General features: G+C 39.1%; 1 protein-coding gene and 1 long non-coding RNA gene across 6 annotated transcripts in view; one reads left to right on the top strand and one right to left on the bottom strand.

The window, feature by feature from the left end:
- The window catches only part of LOC103878395, a 59,312-nt gene extending 52,584 nt beyond the window's left edge, over nt 1-6,728 (bottom strand). Inside the window, exon 1 of the long non-coding RNA XR_002517630.2 lies at nt 6,251-6,728. This is a non-coding gene — a long non-coding RNA (uncharacterized LOC103878395). The remainder of the gene's footprint in view (nt 1-6,250) is intronic.
- Nucleotides 6,729-7,273: 545 nt separating this feature from the next.
- Nucleotides 7,274-23,580, top strand: part of SMC5 (structural maintenance of chromosomes 5) — a 103,714-nt gene continuing 87,407 nt past the window's right edge. For 2 of the 5 annotated variants that reach the window (XM_003911793.5, XM_009188921.4), the window contains exons 1-3: nt 7,274-7,600; nt 12,694-12,835; nt 16,274-16,326. In XM_003911793.5, coding sequence (XP_003911842.2) covers nt 7,416-7,600; nt 12,694-12,835; nt 16,274-16,326 — 380 coding nt within the window. In that variant the 5' untranslated portion in view covers nt 7,274-7,415. The other 3 variants (XM_021927541.2, XM_021927542.2, XM_021927543.2) reach the window with 3 other exon arrangements.

The following is a 23,580-nucleotide window of genomic DNA, read 5'->3' as shown; positions in this document are numbered from 1 at the left end:
ACTGCGACCTCTACCTCCTGGGTTCAAGCAATTCTCATGCCTCAGCCTCCTGAGTAGCTGGGACCATAGGCACATGCCACCACGCCCAGCTAATTTTTTTGTAGTTTTAGTAGAGACAGGGTTTCGCCATGTTGGCCAGGCTGGTCTTGAACTCCTGGCCTCAAGTGATCCACCTGCCTCCGAAAGTGCTGGGATTACAAGCATGAGCCACTGCGCCCAGCCCCACATGTAATTTTTTTAAAAGTAGATAATAGGAAAGAAAAAAAAAAAAAACTAGAAGAAATGTCAAATTGCCATGTGTTAATTTTTTTGATTGTAGGAATGTGGATGAGTGGTGATTGGTTGCTGCTCTGTGCTTTCTGGATTTTCAAATTCCCTAAAATAATAACAAAAAAGCGAACATAATTTTAATTCTAAAAAAAATGATGTCTACTAATGAAAGCAGTGGAAATGAGAACTTAAAACCAGCCTGTTTCTGGGGGAGTTCAGCAGCATCCTAGCTTGTTAGAACAATGCTGGGATGAAAGTGTCACTCTAGGAGACTGATTCCAAAAGACTCGTTTTATAATTTAGGTAGCTGGTTTCTGAAGTCTTACCAGTTCTGACAACTACCACTTTTCTTTCCTTTGGGAAGTAATAGGGTAGGAGAAGAAACACTCGCCCACTCCTGACGTCCTCCTAGGGCTCTGCTTATGTTCCTGGCCTTCATTGGGTAAGAAGGGCTGTGAGTTCAGTAAGCACAGACCTCCAGGAAAGGAGATTACACAGTGCTTTAGCAACTCATTCATGATCTTTCTGAAACTGAAGGTCAGTTCTTCTGGAACAATTTAATACTGTTTTCTCATTTTCTATCCTTGAAAGAGATGAAGGTCCATTCATCTTTAGGCTCTCTATTGTAACACATCACAAAGAACACTTGAAGTGTTACATTAATTCTGATGATTTTTTTGAATCTTTCCATCGGTTTCTGCACCCAATAAATAGAAATTTTAGAAAGAGACCAGTCTGTTGAGACATTGATCCAGCATATAGAAATGAAATCAGTAAAGGTGCTTAGAACCATAGCTGGTGTGTGGTAAATGCTGTTGTATTAGCTATTACTACAACCAGTTCCAATGTTAATACTACTACAGTAAGAAGCAGCAGACATTTTGATCATTTTAAACTTTTGTATGATGTGTGAAACAAATGTTTAAAAATGAAAAACTTTAGAAGCTATTCCTATCTCCAGCAGAAGTCTGCTGTATGGGGTTTTAGTTCCCCCGTGGGAGGGGCACTAGTTTTCCTCAGACCCCTAATCCCTGCCTAGATCTGTTCCACCAATTCTTTAACAAGGTTGATTAGAAAGTGTGTGGTTTTGTTCAGTGTTTGGGAGGTGCAGGTGGCGGGGATGGAATGGGACTTGGTCCTGGGTACCAAGGACTTGAGTTTTAGCATCTGCCTTCTTCCCTCCCTTTCAGGCCATGAGGGTTCACTTATTCACTTTATGAGTTTTCCAAAAGCAAAAGTAATATGCCCTCAATTAGAGATGGTCTCACAGGGTTCTATTACATGCATCTTTGTTCCAATTTCTTGTGGCACCATTATCAAGAGCTTGGAGTGAAGCCAAAAAAGAGACCATAGAAGATAGTTGTTATGGTCTGAATGTTTGTGTCCCTTCAAAATTTATATGTTGAAACTTAACCCCCATTATGATGGTATTAGGAGGTGGGAGCTTTGGGAAGTGATTAGGTCATGAGGGCAGAGCCCCCATAAATAGGATCAGTGCCCTTATAAGAGGCTACAGAGACGAAAGCTCTTCCTCTCCCCCATGGTAGGACACAGTGAGAAGGCACTGTCTATGAGGATGTAAGCCCTCACCAGACACCAAATCTGCTGGTTCCTTGATCTTGGACCTCTCAAGCTCTAGAACTGCTAGAAATAAATTTCTATTTTTATAAGCTACACAGTCTATGGTATTTTCTTAGAGCAGCCCAACCCAAAAGTATTAAAACAGTGTATTGTGACAGTGAGGTGAAATATATGTATAATCCTTGACCCTGCCGATTTCTGTCAACTTTTTATTTGTGTCAGTTTTTAAAGTTCCTGCAGAATTGGAAGGCTGTCACTCAAAATGGCCCTGCTTACTTACTCTTTGGTCAGTAGAAAATTAAATACAATTGCTTTGCCATGCCTATTAGCTGATGACTGACTTTAAGCCCTGAAAAGTAGCATTGGCTCTGTTGTGGCTCACTCGTTAATTAGCATCAAATTCAGGTTAATTGATATTTTATTTCCAAAGATCTCTCTCTGCCTTTTTAAAACCACCTCTTTCAAGATGGTTTGCAAAAGTGGAATTAAATAATCGAGATGTGGCAAGATAATGTGTATACTCTGACAGGGGCATGAAATTTTCAAAGTGTAAAAAAGCACTGAGCTAGTATAGTTTGCCAGAGCATCTTTGGTTCATGCTAACTTCCAGTCATACAGAGTCCAAAAAAGAGAAATATTTAAATCAAGAATGGTACATTTGTTTAATGGAATACTATGTGATTACTTAAAACTACATCACAGAAAAATAGTTAATGTCATGGAAAGTTACTCATAATATATTAAGTGGGGGAAAGAGGTATATATCCTATGTGCAGTATCATCCTTTTAAGACGGAGTCTCTGTTGCCCAAGTTGGAGGCACTGGCCGGATCTCAGCTCACTGCAAGTCTACTCCCCGGGTTTACGCCCCATTCTCCTGCCTCAGTTCTGTTAGCCACCACAGGCTCCCACCACCTGGGCCCAGCTAGTTTGTATTTTTTAGTAGATCGGTCACCAGAAGTTAGCCAGGATGGTCTTCATCTCCTGACCTGAGATCCGCCTGCCTCTGCCTCCCAAAGTGCTGGGATCACAGGCTTGAGCCACTGCGCCCGGCCAGTATCATCCTTTTTTAAAACAAAAGGCGCATACCATATGTACAAGTATACAAGAAAAAAAGATGTCAAAATACACACCAAAATTTTAACAATGATTAGTCCGGGTAGAGAAATTATAAGTTTTTCCTTTGCATGTGTTTGTTTTTCTGTGTGTTTTCCCAAATTTTCTGCATTTAATACGTGTTGCTATGGTAACCAGAGCTAAAACCAGTAACATTTCCTTTTTAAAAGGATGGCGTTACAGCATGACTGAGTAGCTTTAAAACTTGTAGAGCGTCTACATTTGCGGAGTCATCACAAGTTCAGGAACTCATTCTCAAATTTCAAGTTTAGAAACACAATTCGATTAGTTCACTAAAGACTAATCACATGGAAGGAATACATTCTAATGTTTGATAGCACAGTAGACTGACTATAGTTAACAATTATCTATTGTATTTTTCAAAATAGCTAGAAGATTTGAAAGGGACCCATCACATAGACATTATAAATACCCTGAGTTAATTATTACATCGCCTATGCATGTAACAAAATTGCACATGTACCGCATTAATATGTACAAACATATATATTCAAAAAATAATTTTTAAAAAGCTGAGGGGGAAAGAACAAATTTTAAAAAGCTGGAGGGGAAAGAACGAATTAAACTTTAACAGAAAGTTAATTACAAAGATAAGTAGAAATTATGAAATCAAAAGCCAACAATAGCAAAAATCAACAGGTTGTTCCTTTAAAAAGATTAATGAAACATACGTCACCTCTACTAGATTAATTAAGAAATGAGAGGAAGAAATGAACAACTTAACAGTATCAGTGTGAAAGAGGAAGCATCACCACAGATGCTACAAACATTAATGGATATTAACACATAACTTCATGTAATAAATTTGACAACTTAGATGAAATGGACAAATTACTTGAAAAACACAACCTATTAAAACTGACTCAAGAAGACAGAGAAAACCTGAAATTATTTAATTATGCTATTCACACAGCTACTTCAGAGGCTGCAAATCTTATAATGTGGGATTTCTTGGCTCCTTACCCCTCTCCTGTGGGATCTAGGAAATAAATGTTGCTATTGATTGCCAAAAAAGGGAAGGAAGAAAAAGGGCTGATCATTGTACAAAAATGATGAATAGCTCCCTGCCCTCAGCTCCCATTACTAATGTCTATAATTCTTATGTATCAGGGTAGACTCCCCTAAATGTAAGTACTTCATCAAACAATCTGACTTTTCTAGTTCTTGAAGCAGAACCTTTACTTTCCAAAAAATTCATGCTAGCAATGCAGTGAAGGACAGTATTGTGCTCTCCTGAGCACTGAGTTTTTTCATTACTGCTCGCCATTTGAACAGTTTAAAAATTATTCTTTATTTTTGTTGCAGTCTCACCAATGCACCTTAATGTAGCAGTTTCTCATTGTCTGAATTAGTACCCTGGGTTCTTCGTCCTTATGTCCAAGAAAATTAAGGAACATGGACACAAAGGTGGGGTTGCAGCAAAAGTTATTAGAGTGAAAGAAAGAAAAGCTCCTCTCTACATTGGAGAGGGCAGTCGGAGTGGACTACCAAGTTGTAGTAAAAACGTCAGGGTTTTTATAAACGGACTACTGAGGAGAGGGTGTCTTATTTTCCTAGGGCCTGAAGATTTAGTTGGGACCAGGTGTGCTACTCGCATAGAGCAGAGTTTCTATCAGCCTTTACCCAATTCCTTGATCACATAAGCAGGCTTTTAGTTTGTGTTGCTCTGTGCTTTGTGTCGCTTAAGCTTCTGTGTCTGTTCCCAGACATTTTTTTGCAGCTGCAGGCCTCCCCCCTACCCTCCCTGCATAAGTTTCTAGCTTCCCTATCTTAGTGTGCCTAAAGGGAAAGGAATGTACTTATTAAGGCCCCCAGTTTTTACTGGGGCCCATTGTATGAGTATGAAGTCGAGACTCCCCCACTCCTTCTGTGCTTGTTTATCTGTGTTTAGAGCTGTCTGTTTATCTGTCCAGGTGCAACCTGAGGTTTTCCCAAGGTTGTTTTATTTTTTGCCTGTTGCTGTGACTTTTCAGGCAGGCTGCTTCTGCAGTCTGAATTTTTTCATGATTTTCCTTTCCGTCTCCCTCATTTTCATTTGCATTTAAGAAAATTTCCAGTAACTACAAGTTCACATGCTTTTTACTTTAATTTTTTCTGTTATAACTTTTGGAGAGAGCAGAGTCCTTGTGTGAGAGGAAGAAGCAGGGACCTGGAAAAGGAGCTTTGTTGTAGGAGTCAGGAATCAGGGTTCTACTGTAACAGCTTTCTAAGTGGCCTTCCACTTCCACATTTGGTCCCCTCTAATCCATTTTCCACGCAGCAACCAGAATGATTATTTTAAAATTTTAAGGCCAGGCACTGTGGTTCATGCCTGTAATGCCAGCACTTCGGGACGCTGAGGAGCGCAGATCACTCGAGGTCAGGAGTTACAGACCAGCCTGGTCAAAATGGTGAAAGCCCGTCTCTACTAAAAATATAAAAATTAGCCAGACGTGGTGGCAGGGGCCTGTAATCCCAACTATTCAGGAGGTTGAGGCAGGTGAATCGCTTGAACCAGGGAGGCAGTGGTTGCAGTGAGCTGAGGTGGCACTACTGCACTCCAGCCTGGGAAACTGGGTGAGACTGTCTCAAAAAAAAAAAAAACAAATAAAAAAATAAAAAATAAATTAAAAGCTTTAATCAGATAATGGCCCTCTCCTGCTTAAAACTATGCAATGGCTTTCCACTGCTTTAAAAATAAAATTCAGGCTTTTCCACGATGGACAAGGTTCTGCTATGCAACTTGTTCACTGCTCCGCAGCCACACGGGCCTTCCCACCTCAGAGCTTTCGTCCTTACTGGAATGTTCCAGCAAAATTCTTTTGCCTGGGGTGCTCTTTTCTCAGATGCCACAGTTTCCTCTTGTCCTTCAGGGTTTATCTTAAACATCACCACCTCTAAGAGACCTTCCGTACCTCCCACCCATCAGGTTCATTTTGTTTTCTTCCTAACACCTGTCACAGTCTGAAATTATCCTAATCATTTGTTGTGTCAACCTTAAGTAGTGAAATTTATAAAATAACATTAAGTAGAGTTTATTCTAACGCAAAGCTTGAGGACAGCCACCTGGCAACACCAACTCCAAACAAATAAGGTCAATATTCCAAAGTGAAGTTAAGGTTTCATTTACGTAGGCAGAAGCAGAGAAGGTTCAGCAGGAGTACATTTTCAATACAAGACCAATGCATAAAACACAGCGACTAGATTAGTTATAGATATCTCCATTCCAAGGAGGATAACTATATTAATCTATGAAGAGGGGTAGTGATCTGAGCGGGTCTTACCTCTGTCTCTGTTTGGTCTTCCTGATTATTTACAGGAAAAAACAAGGCAGACATTGCAGCTGTACGCCATAGGACTCAGGCCCCGTAGCCACATTCTTTGCAAGGCTCTGAATAATTTCAAGTTCCAACAGCTTTAAGTTGGAATTTTTAAATTTCAGTTGATTCACTTGTTCTTTTCCTGTCTCCCACAATAGAAAATAAGTTTCCAGGGATGCAACCTTGGCAGGCTCCTAAACTGCCACAGCTCCAGTTTCTTGTAGGTTAGACACTCATTATTAGTTGAAGGAAAGAAGCTCTAGGCAGGCCTCGGTGCGCCGCCTCCTCTTTAATGCGAGGGCTTACTAGATGAATGTGAGCAGACGGAAGCAGAACCACCCTGTTAATGAAGGCTGCGCATTCTAGCTCAGGGATTTCTAGAAACCTCGGGGGCGGAACTTTAACCAGAGAGTTAGGAGGTAAGGAGCAGAGAAGCAATGAGGATAACCTGTGCAGTGTAGTCGTTTCACGAGTTTGAGAACGCCTAGCACGATGCCTTCACGGAGCGTCGGGCAGAGTCATTTGAGAGTATTTCTTTTTCGGGGTTTTTGAGACAGGGACCTGATTTGAAGCAACGGGGAAGAAAACCAAGAGGACGAAAAGCCAAGGATAGGCGTGCCCGGGAGCTCTCAGGCGGGCACCTGGAAGGGGTGGGAGCAAGCAGGGCCTAACGTACCCCTGGCCTTGGCGGCCCTGGACGCCCCTGGTGCCCCCCACAGCTGCCTCCCATCACACATGACTGAGGCTCGGGAAGCAATAAAGTGGCTTTCAAAATACTAAATGCAATTGACATCTTTTCCTGAGTGAAAAAAAACAAAAAAGGATCTGAATGCTGAAATATACAGAGAAGAAACTCCCGTTGCCACGTCCCCCGAGGTCCCCACTCAGTCCCGTCTGCTGCTCCGCCCTTAGTCGGGCTCTAGTTCTGCGAGGCGGAGAGCAGGAGGCGCTGGGTGGGCCCGCCGACGCTCCGAACCTGAACTGCGCAGGCGCGGCGCGAGATCGCGGGAGCGAGCGCGCGGGAGCAGTTCGCGGCAGTTCGCGCGGGAGCCGGGCGCTGGGGCGCTTGGGCGCCTGGGCTGCCGGACGGTGGGAACGGAAATCGCTGTGGGGCGCTGAGAAAGCCAGGATGGCGACTCCAAGCAAGAAGACGTCAACTCCAAGCCCCCAGGCTTCCAAGAGAGCTCTCCCGAGAGACCCTTCGTCGGAGGTCCCGAGCAAGAGGAAGAATCCGGCCCCGCAGCTGCCGCTGGTGCAGTCGTCCGGGCCTTTCGTGGAGGGCTCTATCGTCCGTATCTCGATGGAGAACTTCCTGTGAGTGGCCGGGAGGCCGCGCCGCGGGTGTGGAGGCGTGCGGTCCAGCAGGCCCCGGGGCGCCGGCTGCGCGCGGGCGTGGGCGTGTGGGTGTGTACCTGGCTTGTGGGTCTGGCCTTGAATTCGTGCCGGGGTTCCCATGAGGATTTTTCTACGAAGGCTGTGGAGATTGACGTGTATGATGTAGATGTGTGCCTTACGTGATGTGGTTTTAAAATTTAGTCCGCCAAGGTTTTCCAAAAGCGTCTTGTAGCAGGTAGTAGTTGTACGAGGGAGTAGGTCTCTGCCTGCTGGGAGTCGCGATCCATAGCGGCCCTGGTCTGTAGTTCACAGAAGTATTGTCCCCGGGAATTTACGAGGAGGCAACAGTTAATTCGGCGTGGTAGGGATGCTGTGGCAGATTCTTAGGGTAGGCATTTGCCACAGAGAAGTGGATAAGACGGTAAAGGTTGTTTGGGATGGGAGGTTACAAGTACAAAAAAATTAAACCTTACTGGCAATTGTTGGATCTTGACCCTTGACCCCTTGACCCCTCTAAACCCAGCTTTCTTCCCTGGTTCCTCCCTCTCTCCTTCAGACAACTAGTTATCACTTTAGAATTTAGTAAGTTTTAAATATATCATGTATTTGCCTAGCACCTCACAGTGAATCTGTTCCAAGTCGTCTTTTTTTTTTTTGAGACGGAGTTTCGCTCTTGCCGCCCACAGTGGATGGAGTGCTGTGGCGCTACCTCGGCCCGCTGCAACTTCTGCCTCTCGGTTTCAGGCTCCTGGGTCAGCCTCCCGAGTAGCTGGAACTGTAGGTGCGCGCCACCACGCCCGGCTAATTTTTGTTTTTGAGACGAAATCTCATACTGTCGTCCGGGCTGGAGGATAGTGGCGCAATCTCGGCCCACTGCAACCTCCGCCTCCCAGTTTCAAGCGATTCTCCTGCCTCACCGAGTAGCTGGGATTACAGGCACCCCCCACCACGCCCAGCTATATATATATATATTTTTTTGTATTTTTAGTAGACACGGGGTTTCACCATGCTGACCAGGCTGATCTGGAACTTTTGACTTCAGGGGATCTGCACGCCCCCGTGGTGCTGGGATTATAGGCGTGAGCCACCGTGTCCGGCCTGAAGTCTTTTTTAAACTTGCACATAGTGGCATAAAGATAACAGAATTGTATTCTAACAATACTACCTTTTTTGTTTTCAAGCACCTGTTGTGTGCCAGGTACACAGTGCACTCATTCTTTCTTCATAACAACTCTATCTTGATAATTTCCATTGCTGAAAGCAGCTCAGTAGGTTGTTTTGCCCAGTTTTACACAGCTGTTAAGTAGTTGCTTTGCTATTTGAATCCAGATCAGGAAAGATAAATGTAATGAAATGAGTTAGATACCATAACAACATATATATTAGGATCCTTCACAAAGGATGAAGTGGTTAGTTTTGTCCACGAGTATGAGAAAGGGCTTTGTAAAGAAGATATGAAAGTCTTTGTTCTTGCTCTGTTGCCCACGCTGGAGCTCAGTGGCATGATCAGGGCTCAGTGAGGCCTGTACCTCCCCTTCTCAAGTGATCCTCCTACCTCAGCCTTTCAGGTAGCTGGGACTATAGGCGCATACCATACCTGGCTAATGTTTTAAAAATTTTTTGTAGAGATGGGGTGTCACCATGTTGCCCAGGCAAGTCTCGAACTTCTGGGCTCAAGCAACTCACCTCGGCCTCCCAAAGTGCTGGGATTACAGGCGTGAGCCACTGCACCCGCCTAAGAAGATAGGAAAGTCTTAAAAGAAGTGAAGAGCATTGAAGACAGAAGGAACTGTCTGAAATAGTTTGGTATATTTAGAAAGTGTCAAGTGTTTTAGTAAGGCAAGAGTATAGGATGTGAGTGAGTATTTGGACAGAGGGTAAGCAACCATTGAGAGACCTGTATGTTTACTATGCTAAGAAGTTCCAGCATCATCCTGTAGGCAGCCACGGTGTGTTTTCAACAGGGAATGACATGTGTTTTATGTTATTGTGGAAGCACTGTGGAGGATGATTTAGAAAGGGTGCAAGATTGGAAGCAAAAAGACAATACGAAGGCAAGAGATGATCAGAGTGTGAAGGAATGAGATTTGGCAGGATCCAGCTAATTGAGGCATGGGGGAAAGGGAGGAATGCAGCATTTTTCCCAAGTGTTTGCCTTAGCTAATTGGTCAGATGCTATTCAGAAGAGAGAGCAGTTTGAGGAGAATAATAAATGCCTCTTAGATCCTGTGATTTGAAGTTTCCTTTGGAGTATCTAAGAGAGATGTTCTATAGGCAGAATATAAGAGTCTGGAGCTTAGAGGAAAGTATGAACGGATGAGAGATTTGGGAGTCATGCATACAGGTGATTGATGAAGTTGCAGAACTGGTTATGATTGCTCAATAGGAATTATAAATTGAAGGACTAGAAGACCATGTACAGGGTCTTGGGAGAATGCCTGCTTTTAAGGGTGAAACGAGGAAGGACTCAAAGCCAGAAGGAACTATTCAGGGAGGTAAGATGAAAACAATGGGAGACAATTGTCAGAGAAGCCAAGGAAAAAGAATGTTTCAAAAATATCACCTGCTACATTGAAGTCAGATAGCGGGGTTGAAAAGAGTCCACTGTATTTAGCAATTGAGGAATCTTTGACCTTTTAATGAAGCAGTGGAAGCAGAAAACTTTGCAGGCCATAGAAGAATGAATGAGGGTGAGAAAGTAAAACTTGGATATAAAGAGAAGAAAGAAAAAGTAGCTGGAAGTGCAGAGGTTGGTGAGATATTATTGTTTATTTTAATGAGGGGCCTTTGAGTTTTAGGCAAGAGGTAGAGAAAGGTGGGCTTGGAGAATTAGCAAGGAAATAAGAGGGGTAGTCAGATAATTTAAATGGCCTGGAAGAGAGTAGGGAGTGAACCAAGTCAAATGGAGTTGGGAGTGGAGGGAGAGACTTGGAGGCTGAAGGAATAACACGCGCAAAGACTTAAGAGAAATAAGGAATTACAGTCACAAAACTGAAAGAAGTACATTATAGGTAGAATTTAGAGGTCTGAGTAGAAAATAGGGAAGGGGGATAAAAAGTAGAAAAAGATGAAACTCGGCTATGATAGGTCCTCCTTTTTCTTTAATTTTTCTTTTTTAACAAGTGACATCAGATTTACAGTTCTACCAGCATTACTTAGTGATTGATTGGATGATGGAGTGGTGGTTTGGGTGGAGTCAAAAGCAATAAAAGAACCAAAGATGATGCAAAACTAATGCCGAGGTTTCTGATTTGGGCAATGGTGTCAATGATAATACCATTCACTAAGAGACCGCAAGAGTGATTTTGGATGGGAAAGATGGTGGGTTTAGTTTTAAATGTGTTAAGTTTAAGTTGACTGTTGTGGGACATTCAAATAGCGTTATTGAGGTGATCATTGCACATAGAGGTCATCTGGACTACTTTCAGCATGTAGATAGTATTCAAAGACTTGTAGAAAGAGGGAATCATTGAGGCCATAGAGAATACATGAGATACCTTGTGAAGTATATGGAATGATAAGAAGGTGGGTCTTTACCAATAGCTCTTTCAGAGGGAGCTCAGAGGAAAGGAAGCTCATAATAAGGGAATTCCCCATAAATACATCATAGAGTCAGAAGAATGATTTTAAACAGTGCAGAGGCTTGATTTGGGTAGTTGAAGGCAAGAAAAATCCCCCCGCCCAACCCCGCCGAAAAAAAAAAAAGAAATACAGGAGCTTTGTTTTTGGCTACTCTCCCTATTTATAATATTGATGCATATCTTATAGGCCAGAAATTCTCATGCTTTTTCCTGTTCAGTTTTCTTAAATACCAGTTACATCATTGTTTTAGTATAACATTCACACAGAGATTTCACAACAGGAAATCCAAGTCTTAAAAGAATGGGACTTCATGTATTGAGAGTAAGAAGTTAGAGTAAGAAGTTCTATGTCAGATAATTTTCTACATTTCTGAAGTTCCCAAACTGGTTTTATTGTAACCATTATAAAGAGCTCCTTTGGGACACAGGTGCTAGCAGAACAAAATGGCTAAAAAGATATAGCACATGCTGTGTAGAGGTATGGGATTAGCAAACCTGCCAGAAAATACTTCTTTTCCACCTGTATTTTGATTACCACCTGACATTTCAAAATCATTATTTTCTTAAAATATTAATGTGCGCTTGGTTAAGTTATTTATATACTTAGCAGGTGAATAGCAGGCTAAACATTTATTCATGAGGAATTAGTTGGCAGCTTCCTGAGAGCTAACTGAAATGCTGTGGACAAAGGACACGTTTTATGGGTTCAAATTAAGAGTATTCAAAGGCGAGTTAAAAGAATGTCTGAGTCAGAGTTTGTTTCACATTTTGTCATAATTGTCACTAGTAACTAATAAAGATTAGATGCTAACTGTAATTAGAATACTAGACAACTTTCAACTTTTGTTTGTTTTGTAGGGTGGTGTGTCTCTGTGATACCTAGGCTGGCCTTGACCTCCTAGGCTCAACTGGTCCTCTGGCCTCAGCCTCCCTCATAGCTGGGACTATAGGCACATACCATGGTGCCTGGCTTGGAAAATAATTTTTAAAAGTTAATAAAATGGAACCTTTGGGTTGAGATATATCTTCAGTTTTGTAATTAAAAATTTGCTTAGATTGTTTGAAATATTAAAATATGAATAACCATTAAGCATTATAATTTAAAAGAAATATGAATGTAAAATTCAGATTTAAGGTAAGTCATGGCCTCTCCTATAAAATTGGTTTTAAAATTATTTTGTGTAATATCTTTGATATAGTGTCCAGTGTTTTGTAATTATTAAAAAAGAACAAAGTATCAAACTTCACTTTTTTCAGCAAACTTTTGAAGAAACTATATGAAATTATATTCTTTAGTTATGCATTACTGCCTTTTCATTTCTTCTATTGGTAGATTTTCTTTCTAAAGTTGTTTATTAAAAACCTATTAAAAAATTAAATTTGCAAGGTTAGCTAGTTTTTAGAGGAATTTGAGGAATCTCATAAATAATGTAAAGCAAGAAAAAGTGGTTTTGTATCTCTCCTTAGTAATTTCATCTCTTTATAATTCAGAACATATGATATTTGTGAAGTATCTCCTGGACCCCACTTGAATATGATCATTGGAGCCAATGGAACAGGGAAGTCGAGCATTGTGTGTGCCATTTGCCTTGGTTTAGCTGGGAAACCTGCTTTCATGGGACGAGCGGATAAGGTGAGTTAACATAGTTACTTTTTAAGAAAATTCAGAACTATTAATTGCTTTTAGTAACATCAATTTCTACACCTCAGTTCCTTGGGTATAGCAAACTTAATAGTGCATGAATGTAAGGAATAAATTTGGCAGGTAAAGAAACTGGAAGGAGATTTTCATTTCTAGAAGTATTTTGGACGATAATACTAGAGGATTCTCCAAATCCCTTACACCTAAAATGCTAGAAATTACGTAATATGCCTGTTTTTTTTAAATGCAGCACTTGGCTTGTGGAACCGTAGAGTAAATTTAGAAAGGGCAGAAACAAAATCCAGTCATATGTTGCTTAATGATGGGGATATATTCTGAGAAAATGCATCTTTAGACAATTTTGTCATTGTGTGAGCATAATAGAGAGTACTTACACAAACCTAGATGGTATAGCCTACTATCCACTTAGGCTATATGGTGTAGCCTATTGCTCCTAGACTACACTCCTGTAGAGCATGTTACTGTACTGAATACTGTGGACAGTTGTAACACAATGGCCTACATTGTACTTATGTAAACATCTCTAAATATAGAAAAGGTACACTAAAAATACAGTGTAAAAGATAAAAATGGTACACCTGTGTAGGGCACTTAATCATATTCATGAGAGTGGGTGGCGGAAAAATACTGCCCGAACAGGGAGGGAGTCTTGAGAAAGGAGGAGGAGGAGGAGATAAGAAACAGATACAAAAAATGAGATCATTAAAAATGACAAAACGTTGACTGGGTGTGGTAGCTCACGCCTGTAATCCCAGCACTTTGTGAGGCCATGGTCAGGATCTGGCCAACATGGTGAAACCCTGTCTCTATTAAAACTGCAAAAATTAGCCAGGCATGGTGGCGGGTGCCTGTAATCCCAGCTACTCGGGAGGCTGAGGCGGGAGAATTGCTTGAACCCAGGAGGTGGAGGTTATAGTGAGCCAAGATCACGCTGTTGCACTCCAGCCTGGGCAACAAGAGCGAGACTCTGTCTCAAGAAAAATAAAATAAAAATCACAAAATGAGATGGTAGAAATATGTGCAGATATAATCACACTAATTATAAATGATCTAAACTCATTATAAAGTTTGTTAGAATGGAGAAATGAAACAATGTTTAGTTCTCTTTTGTTTTTAATAAGCATATCTAAAATAAAGTGTTACAGAAAAGTTAAGCGTGAAAGGATGAAAAAAAATACATGCCAGGCAAATATACAAAAGAAAGTAGGTGTAGCTGGATTAATACTAGGCAAGACAGACTTTAGAGCAAAAAGTCTTTTTGGAGACAATAGTGGTCATTAAACACTGACGAAAGTTTTAATTCACTAGAAGATAATTCAGTTCCCAACTCACTTTATAATCTAGCTCCAAAATGTATAGGCAAAATCTGCGGAATGCTAACAAGCAGTTGACATATCCATAACTGTACTGGGAGAGCTATCAATAATAGTAGATCAATCAGATAAAAAAATTAGACTACAAAAGATTTGAACAATAAAGTTAAGCTTGAACTAATGGCTATATTATAAAAAGTACACTCAACAATTGGAGACTCTGCATTCTTTTCAAGCACAAGTTAACATTTCTAAAAGTTAATTGTATACTGAGTCATAAAGCAAGTATCAAAATATTTCAAGAAATGGACACCACATAGACCATATACTGACCACAATGCTATTAAGATAGAAATAATAACAAAAAATTAAAATTTAATGGACGGTTACAAAATGGAAGCAAATTCCCCTTAAGATTATAAATTATTTAAAATGTGTATGCGTGTGTTTAGTGCTATATGGGAGACATTTATTAGGTAGAAGATACTTTTCTCTGTTAATAACTAACCTTGTGACCTTGAGCAATTATCTGAACTTCAGTTTTTCTTCATTTCAAAGATGGGAGAGTTGGAACAGATAGCATCCAAGGACCAACTGAGATTTTTATGAATATTGATATATAGTTTTTAAATTATCAGATCATTTAATCCCTATCTCTTTGTAATGGTCTGTTGGATTGTACTCCAGGGGCTGTACAGTAGGAATGAATTGGCTATAACAATTTTTACTAACTTTTTCATGTTGATTTTTGTCATGAAAACACATCTCTTCTCATCCTTGAGTGATAGGATTTTTAAGGAGACTGTGGAGTGCAGTGTTTCCTAGATGACAGGTTGCAGCCCTTTGAGTGCACAGATGTATTTATGGGATGCCCAAGTTCTCAGCAAGAATATTTAATTTATTTTTGTTTAAATGCTAATATAAAAATATAACAAAAACATACTCTACACTACCAGTATGGATACTTTATGATAAGAACTGCCTCCTGACTTTTTTTTTTCCTCGTCATTGGTACCAAGTATTTTAATTCTTGCAAGCTAACAGGCAGATAGCATTCCTACATAGATGTCCTTGTTTCCCTGTGAGGAAACAGGCAGGTTAAGCAACTGTCCAATGTCTAACAACTTGTATGTGATGGAGTTGAGATTTGAACCTAGATAGTAGATGTTAAAATCTGTACTTTTAAGTATTAGGCTATACCCAGTGGTTACAAGATAAGGCTTTTTTTTTTTTTTCCTTCATCTTTCTGGGACTCAGCTTTATCATATATAAAATGAATGTATACTTCAAGGTTGCTTATGAGTGTTAAATGAGAAAATACATGTTTAGTGCTTAGCACAACAGTATATAGTAAATGCTTGATAAATGCCAGCTGTTGTCATCACTGTCATCACTATTAAAAAGGTTACTTGCGAGGTGTATTTTCTACCTTTTTTAATATTTATCACTTATTTATAGACTGATTTAAAATCCAGTCTGATTTTTTTAGGCTCAGACTTTGTTTTCGGGCTTAGACTCATAAGCATATAGAAACTGGCACAGATATGTCTACTTTATCATGTAAATTTCAATTGTATTGCTCCTTTTAAAACGATGCTTGGTGGCAATTACATCATTAAGAGGATAGGTAATATTAGCATGGTTGTTAATATTTCACCTGCGCGACTGTAGGAAGTCTTCAATGGCAATAAGGAGGTTTGAGTGCTCAGTGGTTATACTATAGGACGTGTTTTCCCACAGGCATTTTCTCTTCTCTCTGAGCGTTTAATATAGTGTCCAAGTACACAGGCTGTGGAGCCAGATTTCCTGGGTTCAAATCCTTTTTCTGGCACTTACTGTGTTTGTCACGAAGTTTGTAAGAGGCTATGGAGTGCATAGGAGTTCAATAAATTTTACCTAATATTATTATTGTTATTTGTGGGAGGGAACAATGGAGGAACCCAGATCTGGGAGGGATACCTTAGAAAGTGACAGGAGTGCACATATAAGTGGTACCTGAAAAAATCTTAATTTGACAAATAATAATGACTGCTAAATCTCGGATTGTTAACCTGGGAATGTCATTACACAGCTCACTTTCTTTTTTATGTCTTAGGTTGGTTTTTTTGTGAAGAGAGGATGTTCCAGAGGCATGGTTGAAATTGAATTGTAAGTGTTAAAAGTGCTAAAACTCCTTTTTCCTATAAAATTCTTAGTTTATATTCATGTTTTTCTGATGATTAGAGAAGAGTATTAATATAGTATTATGGCATAAATATTGGAAATAATATTTAAAGAATACCTAATCCAGATAAGTAAGTGGTTTAAAAAATATATTTTTAAAACTAAAATTGTAGGCCATCTGTGGTGGCTCACTCCTGTAATCTGAGCACTTTGGGGAGGCTGAGGTGGGTAGATCACCTGAGATCAGGAGTTGGAGACCAGCCTGGCCAACATGAGGAAGCCCCATTTCTCCTAAAAATAGAAAAATTATCTAGGCATGGTGGCGCATGCCTGTAATCCCAGCTACTGGGGAGTCTGAGGCAGGAGAATTGCTGGAACCTGGGAGGCAAAGGTTACAGTGAGCTGACATGGCGCCACTGCACTCCAGCCTGGGAGACAGAGCTAGACTCTGCCCCCCGCCCCCGCAAAAACAAAAACAAAAACAAAAAAACCTTGTGAGAGTTTTATTTTAAAAAAATTATCAGGAAAATAAGTTTATAGCAGGTAATGAAATAGAACTATACTTTATTAAGTAGTCATGATGAAGTTGCAATGTTTTTCACAAATTTAAATTATCTGGGTTTTGTTTTTTGGTTTTTGGTTTTTTTTTTTTTTTTTTGCTGATCTTGAAAGTAATAGTTGCTTGTTTTTAAAAAACGCAAACAATGTAGAAGTGTATAATGTTGAAAATAAAAGCCTTCTTGCTATTATTCCTAATTCTGTAAATAACTACTGTTAATAGTTTGGTGAATCTTATGTATGACAAGGACTTGGTACTTGTGCCACCATTTTTTATTTTCTCCCTTATGACACCAGTAATTCATCATGGTATTCTTTTCCCTTGAGCTTGGATATTCTCAATTGGCCATTCTTGGCAGCTATTTTTGATGGAATAAAGTTGATGTTTATGATGAAACCAGTTGACCATCCTTGGTGTATATAATTTTAATCCTTTACACATAAATGTGCACATTGTTTAGGTGATTTTTTAGAGACTGTTGCTTTTGGAATATTAGTGGAAAGTTGTGGCATTTTTGAGCTGAAAAGCCTTCAAAGATTATCTGATAGCCATACCATTTGATATGAGATGAGGAAACGATCTTTTATAAAAATTCACTCAGAAAGTTTTTATTTATATAGAGATGGGAAAGATACACATGGAAGTAAAAAGAAAATTTTAAAATACCCAACTTATTAAAATATGATAAAATTTTACTGAAGAATATAAAATCAAGACCTGAAGAAATGGAGACGAGTGATATGTTCCTAGAAACATAAAGTTAATGTCATTATTAACATTATTAATATGTTAACATTATTAACATATTATTATTAACATGTCAGACCAGGTGCAGTGGCTCATGCATGTAATCCCAGCACTGTGGGTGGCCAAGGCAAGTGATTGCTTGAGTCCAGCAGTTGGAGACCAGCCTGAGCAACATGGCAAAACCCCATCTCTACAAAAAATACAAAAATTAGCCAGGCCTAGTGATGCGCATCTATAGACTCAGGAAACTGAGGTGAGAGAATCACCTGAGCCTGCGGAGGTAGAGGATGTAGTGAGCCATGATTGTGCCACCGCACTCCAGCCTGAGTGTCAGAGTGAGACTCTGTCTGCAAAAAAACAACAAAAAAAGTCAATCCTTTCTAAATTAATATATACATTTGATACAATGAGAGCCTCAACAGGTAAGTTTATATAGGTTGATTCTGAACTTCATCTTGAAGAATAAATGTGCCAGAAAACCCAAGGAGATTTTTAAAAAGCAAAGTTGTAAATAAGATTTTTGTCTACCACATGTTGAAGTATACTGTAAAGTTGTTGATTTAAAATAAATGTGATACTGGTATAGAAGATGAGAGGAGCAGAATGTAGAAACCAGGAACAGATCTAAATGTACCTGAGAACTTACTATAAAAGTGGCAGTTTAATTAAGTGTGGGATATTTTAAGAGATAGGAAAAACCAAACTTGTTTTTGCTGTTCTCAAACTCAATACAGCACAGAACACTTCTGCACCAGATGTGTGGGTTTTTTCCCCACACCCTACAATTCAGTTCAATTCTGACACTAACCAAAAGTTAGTGCAGGACCCATAGTTAGGGGCTCAGTCGTACAGGACTGTCCTCCACTTCATAAGCCATTTGCAAGTCTTAGGTTGTGCCCTGTACTTTTGACGAACCAGCTGTAAATTGAGGTTCTCAGGACCCCTTTCTTGGTTCAGTTATTTGCTAGGATGGCTCATGAAACTCAGGGAAGCACTTAGGTTTACCCATATATTATAAAGGATTCTACAGAAGGTGCAGATGATTAGCAAAATACGGGGCGAGGTCTGGAAGAGTCCAGAGTGCAGGAGCTTCTTTCCAGACTTTCCCAGGATATGGATGTGTTCCTCAACCTGGGAGCTCTCTGAAACCCGTGGTTCAGGGAATTTTATGGAGACTTCATCACATGGGTATAAGAAACTCAATCTCTAGTCTTGCTTCCCTTCCCAGAGGATGAGGGGTAGGTTGGTGGGGCTGAAGGTTCTAAGCTTCTGTTCGTGGCTTTATCTTTCTGGTGACCAGCCTACATCCAGAAGCCCACCAAGAGTTGCCTTGTTAGAAAAAGACACACTTGTCACCTAGGAAATTCCAAGGGATTAGGAGTTATGTGTCAGGAATTGAGGACAGAGACTAAATACATTTTTTTTCTTTTTTTTTGAGATGGAGTGTCACTGTCGCCCAGGCTGGAGTGCAGTGGCACCATCTCGGCTCACTGCAATTCCCGGGCTCAAGCGATTCTTCCACCTCAGCCTTCCAGGTAGCTGGGATTACAGGCACCCACCACCACGCCTGGCTACTTTTTGTATTTTTAGTAGAGACGGGGTTTTGCCCTGTTGGCCTGGCTGATCTTGAACTCCTGACCTCAAGTGATCTGCCCGCCTTGGCCTCCCAAAGTGCTGGGATTACAGGCATGAGCCACCGTACCCAGCCTACATATTTCTTTATACAGGTTGAGTATCCCTTATCTGCAATGCTTGGGACCAGAAGTGTTTTGGACTTTGGATTTCTTTTGAGTTTAGAATATTTGTGTTACACGTATCGGTTCAACATCCCTAATCTGAAAATCTGAAATATGAAACACCCCAGTGACCATTACCATTGAATGTCATGTTGGCACGCAGGAAGCTTTGTATTTTGGAGCATTTCAGATTTTTGGACTAGGGATACTCAACCTGTATATCACAGTATCATAGTGTAAATTATTCAAATTGAGCTGTGATAATTATCTGTTAATTTTTTAAAGATAAATTTAGAGCTTTACCTAACACCCTACACATAAATAAAATTTAAGTGTATAAATGTCAAGCACTTTTTCCACGAAGGTTCACGTGGCCTTGAGAGTACCAAATGTAAAACAGCTCATCATTAGTTGTTGAAATTATTGCTATTAAACAAATGTACTAACTGGCCATGTATGCCTTGAGTAGAATGGTGGGTAGAATAATCTGTGGCATATATTTATGTAGTCATTTTCCAGATATTTATTGAGTACCTGTACACTGGGGATACTCTTCCCTCATGGAATTTATAGTTGGGGCATAAGGAGGGACAGTTAGATAAGTAAAATACATATTATGTTAGGTGATGATAAGTGCTACATAGAATAAAGCAGAAAAGGAGGATAGAAGTGACAGAGTGGAGTTTTACAGTTTTGAATAGCCTGATCAGGAAAGATCTCACTGAGAAGACAGCATTTAAGCAAAGACCTGAAGGAGGGAAGGTAATGAGCATGGAGATAAATGGGGAAATAGTATTTGAGGTATGGAGATCTGCAAATGCCAAGGCTCGGAAGTGGTACCCACAGTGACTGGATCACATTGAAGGAGGAGAATAGTAAAAGATAAGCTGTGAAAATATCAGGAAGTAAAGCTTGTATTCATTGTAAGGACTTGGCATTTATTTTGCATAAGCCGTGAAGCCACCTGGCTTTTAGCAGAGGAATGATGTGATGTAACGTAAAAAGTTTAACCAGATTGGGTTGCTGTATGGAAAGTAAACTTTAAGAGAGCAAAGGCAAAAGCAAGAATATCAGTTAAGTGACTAATAGAACAATCCTATGAGAGATGATGGTAGCGTATGATTTGCTTATGAATTATATTATGATTCGCTTATGAATTATATACAGGGTATGGGAGAAGGAGCAAGACATCAGGGAGGACTCCAGGGTGTCTGGCATGATTAAGGGTAGAGTTTCCATTAACTGAGGTAGACAGACCTACTGCACAAGGTTTTGGCGGTAGATCATACATCATTGAACTAAGATGCCACCGCTTGTAGCTTCCAATTAAAATTAAACTAGCACAGATAGTTTGAAATGTGCATCCCAATTTCAGATGTGTTAAAATGTTTTTTTAAAAAAAGAACTTTTCAGAAACAAACATGGTAAAGTTTGAGATGCCTAGTAGATACTCGGGCAGAGCTGGGCACGGTGGCTCATACCTGTAATCCCAGCACTTAGGGAGGCAGAGGCAGGAGGATTGCTTGAACTCAGGAATTCGACCAACCTGGGCAACATAGCGAGACTCCGTCTCCACACGCATACAAAAAGGTCTGAGATTCAGGTAGAAATGTTTTTAGTGGGCAGTTAGATATATAAACCTGTCATTCCTGGAGAAGTCTGGGCTGAAGATAACACATTTGGGAAATCATTAGTATTATGATGGATTAAATCGCCAGTGAAGCAGAGAGAGATGAAACAAATAAGAGTTCTAAGAACATATCTGCTACAGTGCACCGTTTAGAGATTGAACATAGGGAAACCTAGGAAAGGAAACTGAGAATTGGCTGGTGAGTCAGGAGAATACAGTACTTGGAAACCAGTACTTGGAACAACTTCAGGAGGAGTCCGTTGTCTATCACCTGTGTGTGATACTGCTAGATAGGTCAAGTAAATTGAGAACAGAGAGTTTATTATCAGTATTTATTGAGTTGGTTATATCATTTAAGTTGAAGAATTAATTAATTCCCTGATGTTTGCTCAATTTTGCATTCTTAGAATAACCCAGTTTGGTCGTAGTTTTTTTGATGCGTTGCTAGATTGGTTTTCTAGTATTTTATTTAGGATTTTGACATCTGTATTTTGTTTGTGAAAGATACTTGTGGTTTGAATGTTTGGTTAATCTTACTGTTAAAAATAATCTGATGTGAATTGTAGGGGGTCTTGCAAAAAAAATCATCTGGCTTTTTTTTCTAACTATACTGATTTAATTTTTTTCTAACTGCTGATTTCATTTATTTATAGCAATCGGTTGCTTAGATTTTTCTGTTTATTCTTGTATCACTGTGATTATTTATATTTCATAAAGGATTTTCCCATTCTTCTTAGTTTTAAATTTTATTGACATGAATATTATCCTCTTATATGAGTTCATTATATGTGTATTATTTTATATAAAGCAGTATTTGTCTTCTAAAAATTGATTCGTCAATTTTAGTGTTTTTTTTCGATGAACCAACTTTTGCATTTGTCTTATATTATGGTTTTCTATTTCATTAATTTCTATTCTTTACTGATTCTCATTTTTTGAAATGGATATTTATTGCACTAATTTTAGTCTTTTGTTTACCTTAATATGAACAGTTAAGGTTAAAAATACCTCACTTACTGCTTTAGTGCTATCTCTCAAATTTTAGTATATAGTATTTACTGTTTTTCAGTTCTGAATATTTTCTTTATGAGTTCATAATTACAAATTGTTTCTAATTCTAATGTAGGGATTTTCTTATTAGTATTGGTTTCCACTTTGTAGTGAAGTTAAATATATAGAGATACTGGTTTTATGTTACTAATCCTTTGAAATTTCTTTCTTTTTGTAGTGAACTTTTGTAATTGTTCTTTGGCTGAAAGAATAAGTTTTCTTTTGCAGATACCTGCAGTGTTCTGTATTTGTCCATTAGTGCAAGTTTATTAGTTATATTGTCACATCTTCTATATTTTTGCTGATTTCAGTTGTCCGATTGATACCTTGATTACTGACAAAGGTGTATTACACTATTCCTCTATGCAGATTTGTTAATTATCCTTGTCCTGTCAATTTTTGCCTTATGTATTTCTAGGACATTATTAGTTGCATCTAAGATTAAAATTGTTTATCTTCCTGGTGAATTCAACTTTCTGTTGTTAGATACTGACCTCTATCTTTCTTTTGCCTTAAAGTCCATTGAGTTTACCATTAATGTAGTTGGCAGTTTTTTTTCCCCCCAGTATTTTTCTAGTTGTCTTTTTTCATTCTTTTCATGTTTTTAATATCTTTTGTTATCTCATTTAAACTGGTAGAGCTGTGTTATTTTTTCTGGAATCTTTTAAGTAAAGCATATAATCAATTTACAAATATATGTTTGAACTTATTTTTAGTGTCTTATTCTCTGCTTTTTATTTTTCACACTCTTCAGCATTTCTTTTCTTTCTTATTTTTGTTGGGTATTTGTTTCATTTTTCCTTCTCTTTTGTCTTGGAAATTATGCGTTCTTCTGTTTTAGTGATTACTGGAATTTTAGCAGGAATACTTGTTGGAGTTCAGACTTAATATCTGTCTTCCTGCTAAACAAAGATTTTACAGTACTTTCTTCTTAATAACTTCTCTGAACTTACATGCTTTTAAATTTCTATCTTTTTAAAACTCCTCAAAACATTATTATTAATATAATATATTATGCTGTCAATGTTTATTTAGAATTTACCTCAGATATTTCTGTTTGTTTTGCTTTTCATTCCTTCTTCCATTTCTGATTTTCTTTCTGGGATCACTTTCTGCCAAAAGGATATTCTGTAAAGTTTTCTTTTATGAGAGTTTTCTTTTGGAACACTCAGTTTTTAATCTGAAAATGATACTATTTTGCTCTAAATCTTGAAAGATGTGTTTCATGGATATAACATTCTATATTGACAGGTCTCTTTTCTCATATTCACAGTATAGTATAATATCATTGTTGTCTTCTTGTTTTTGTTTTTGTTTTGGTGACAGGGTCTCACCCTGTCATGATCATGACTTAACTGCATCTTTGACACCTCCCTGGTTCAAGTGATCCTCCTGCCTCAGCCTACAGGCTCTCACCACCATGCCTGGCTTTTTTTATTACTATTTTTTGTAGAGAATGGGGTCTCACTCACTGTGTTGCTCAGACAGCTCTTGAACTCCTAGGCTCAAGTGATCCT

The sequence above is a fragment of the Papio anubis genome, chromosome 13 (assembly GCF_008728515.1).
Source record: "Papio anubis isolate 15944 chromosome 13, Panubis1.0, whole genome shotgun sequence".
NCBI classification, from domain to species: Eukaryota; Metazoa; Chordata; class Mammalia; order Primates; family Cercopithecidae; genus Papio; species Papio anubis.
Note: the sequence above shows the minus strand (reverse complement) of the source record. Positions and strands in the feature narration are given on the sequence as shown.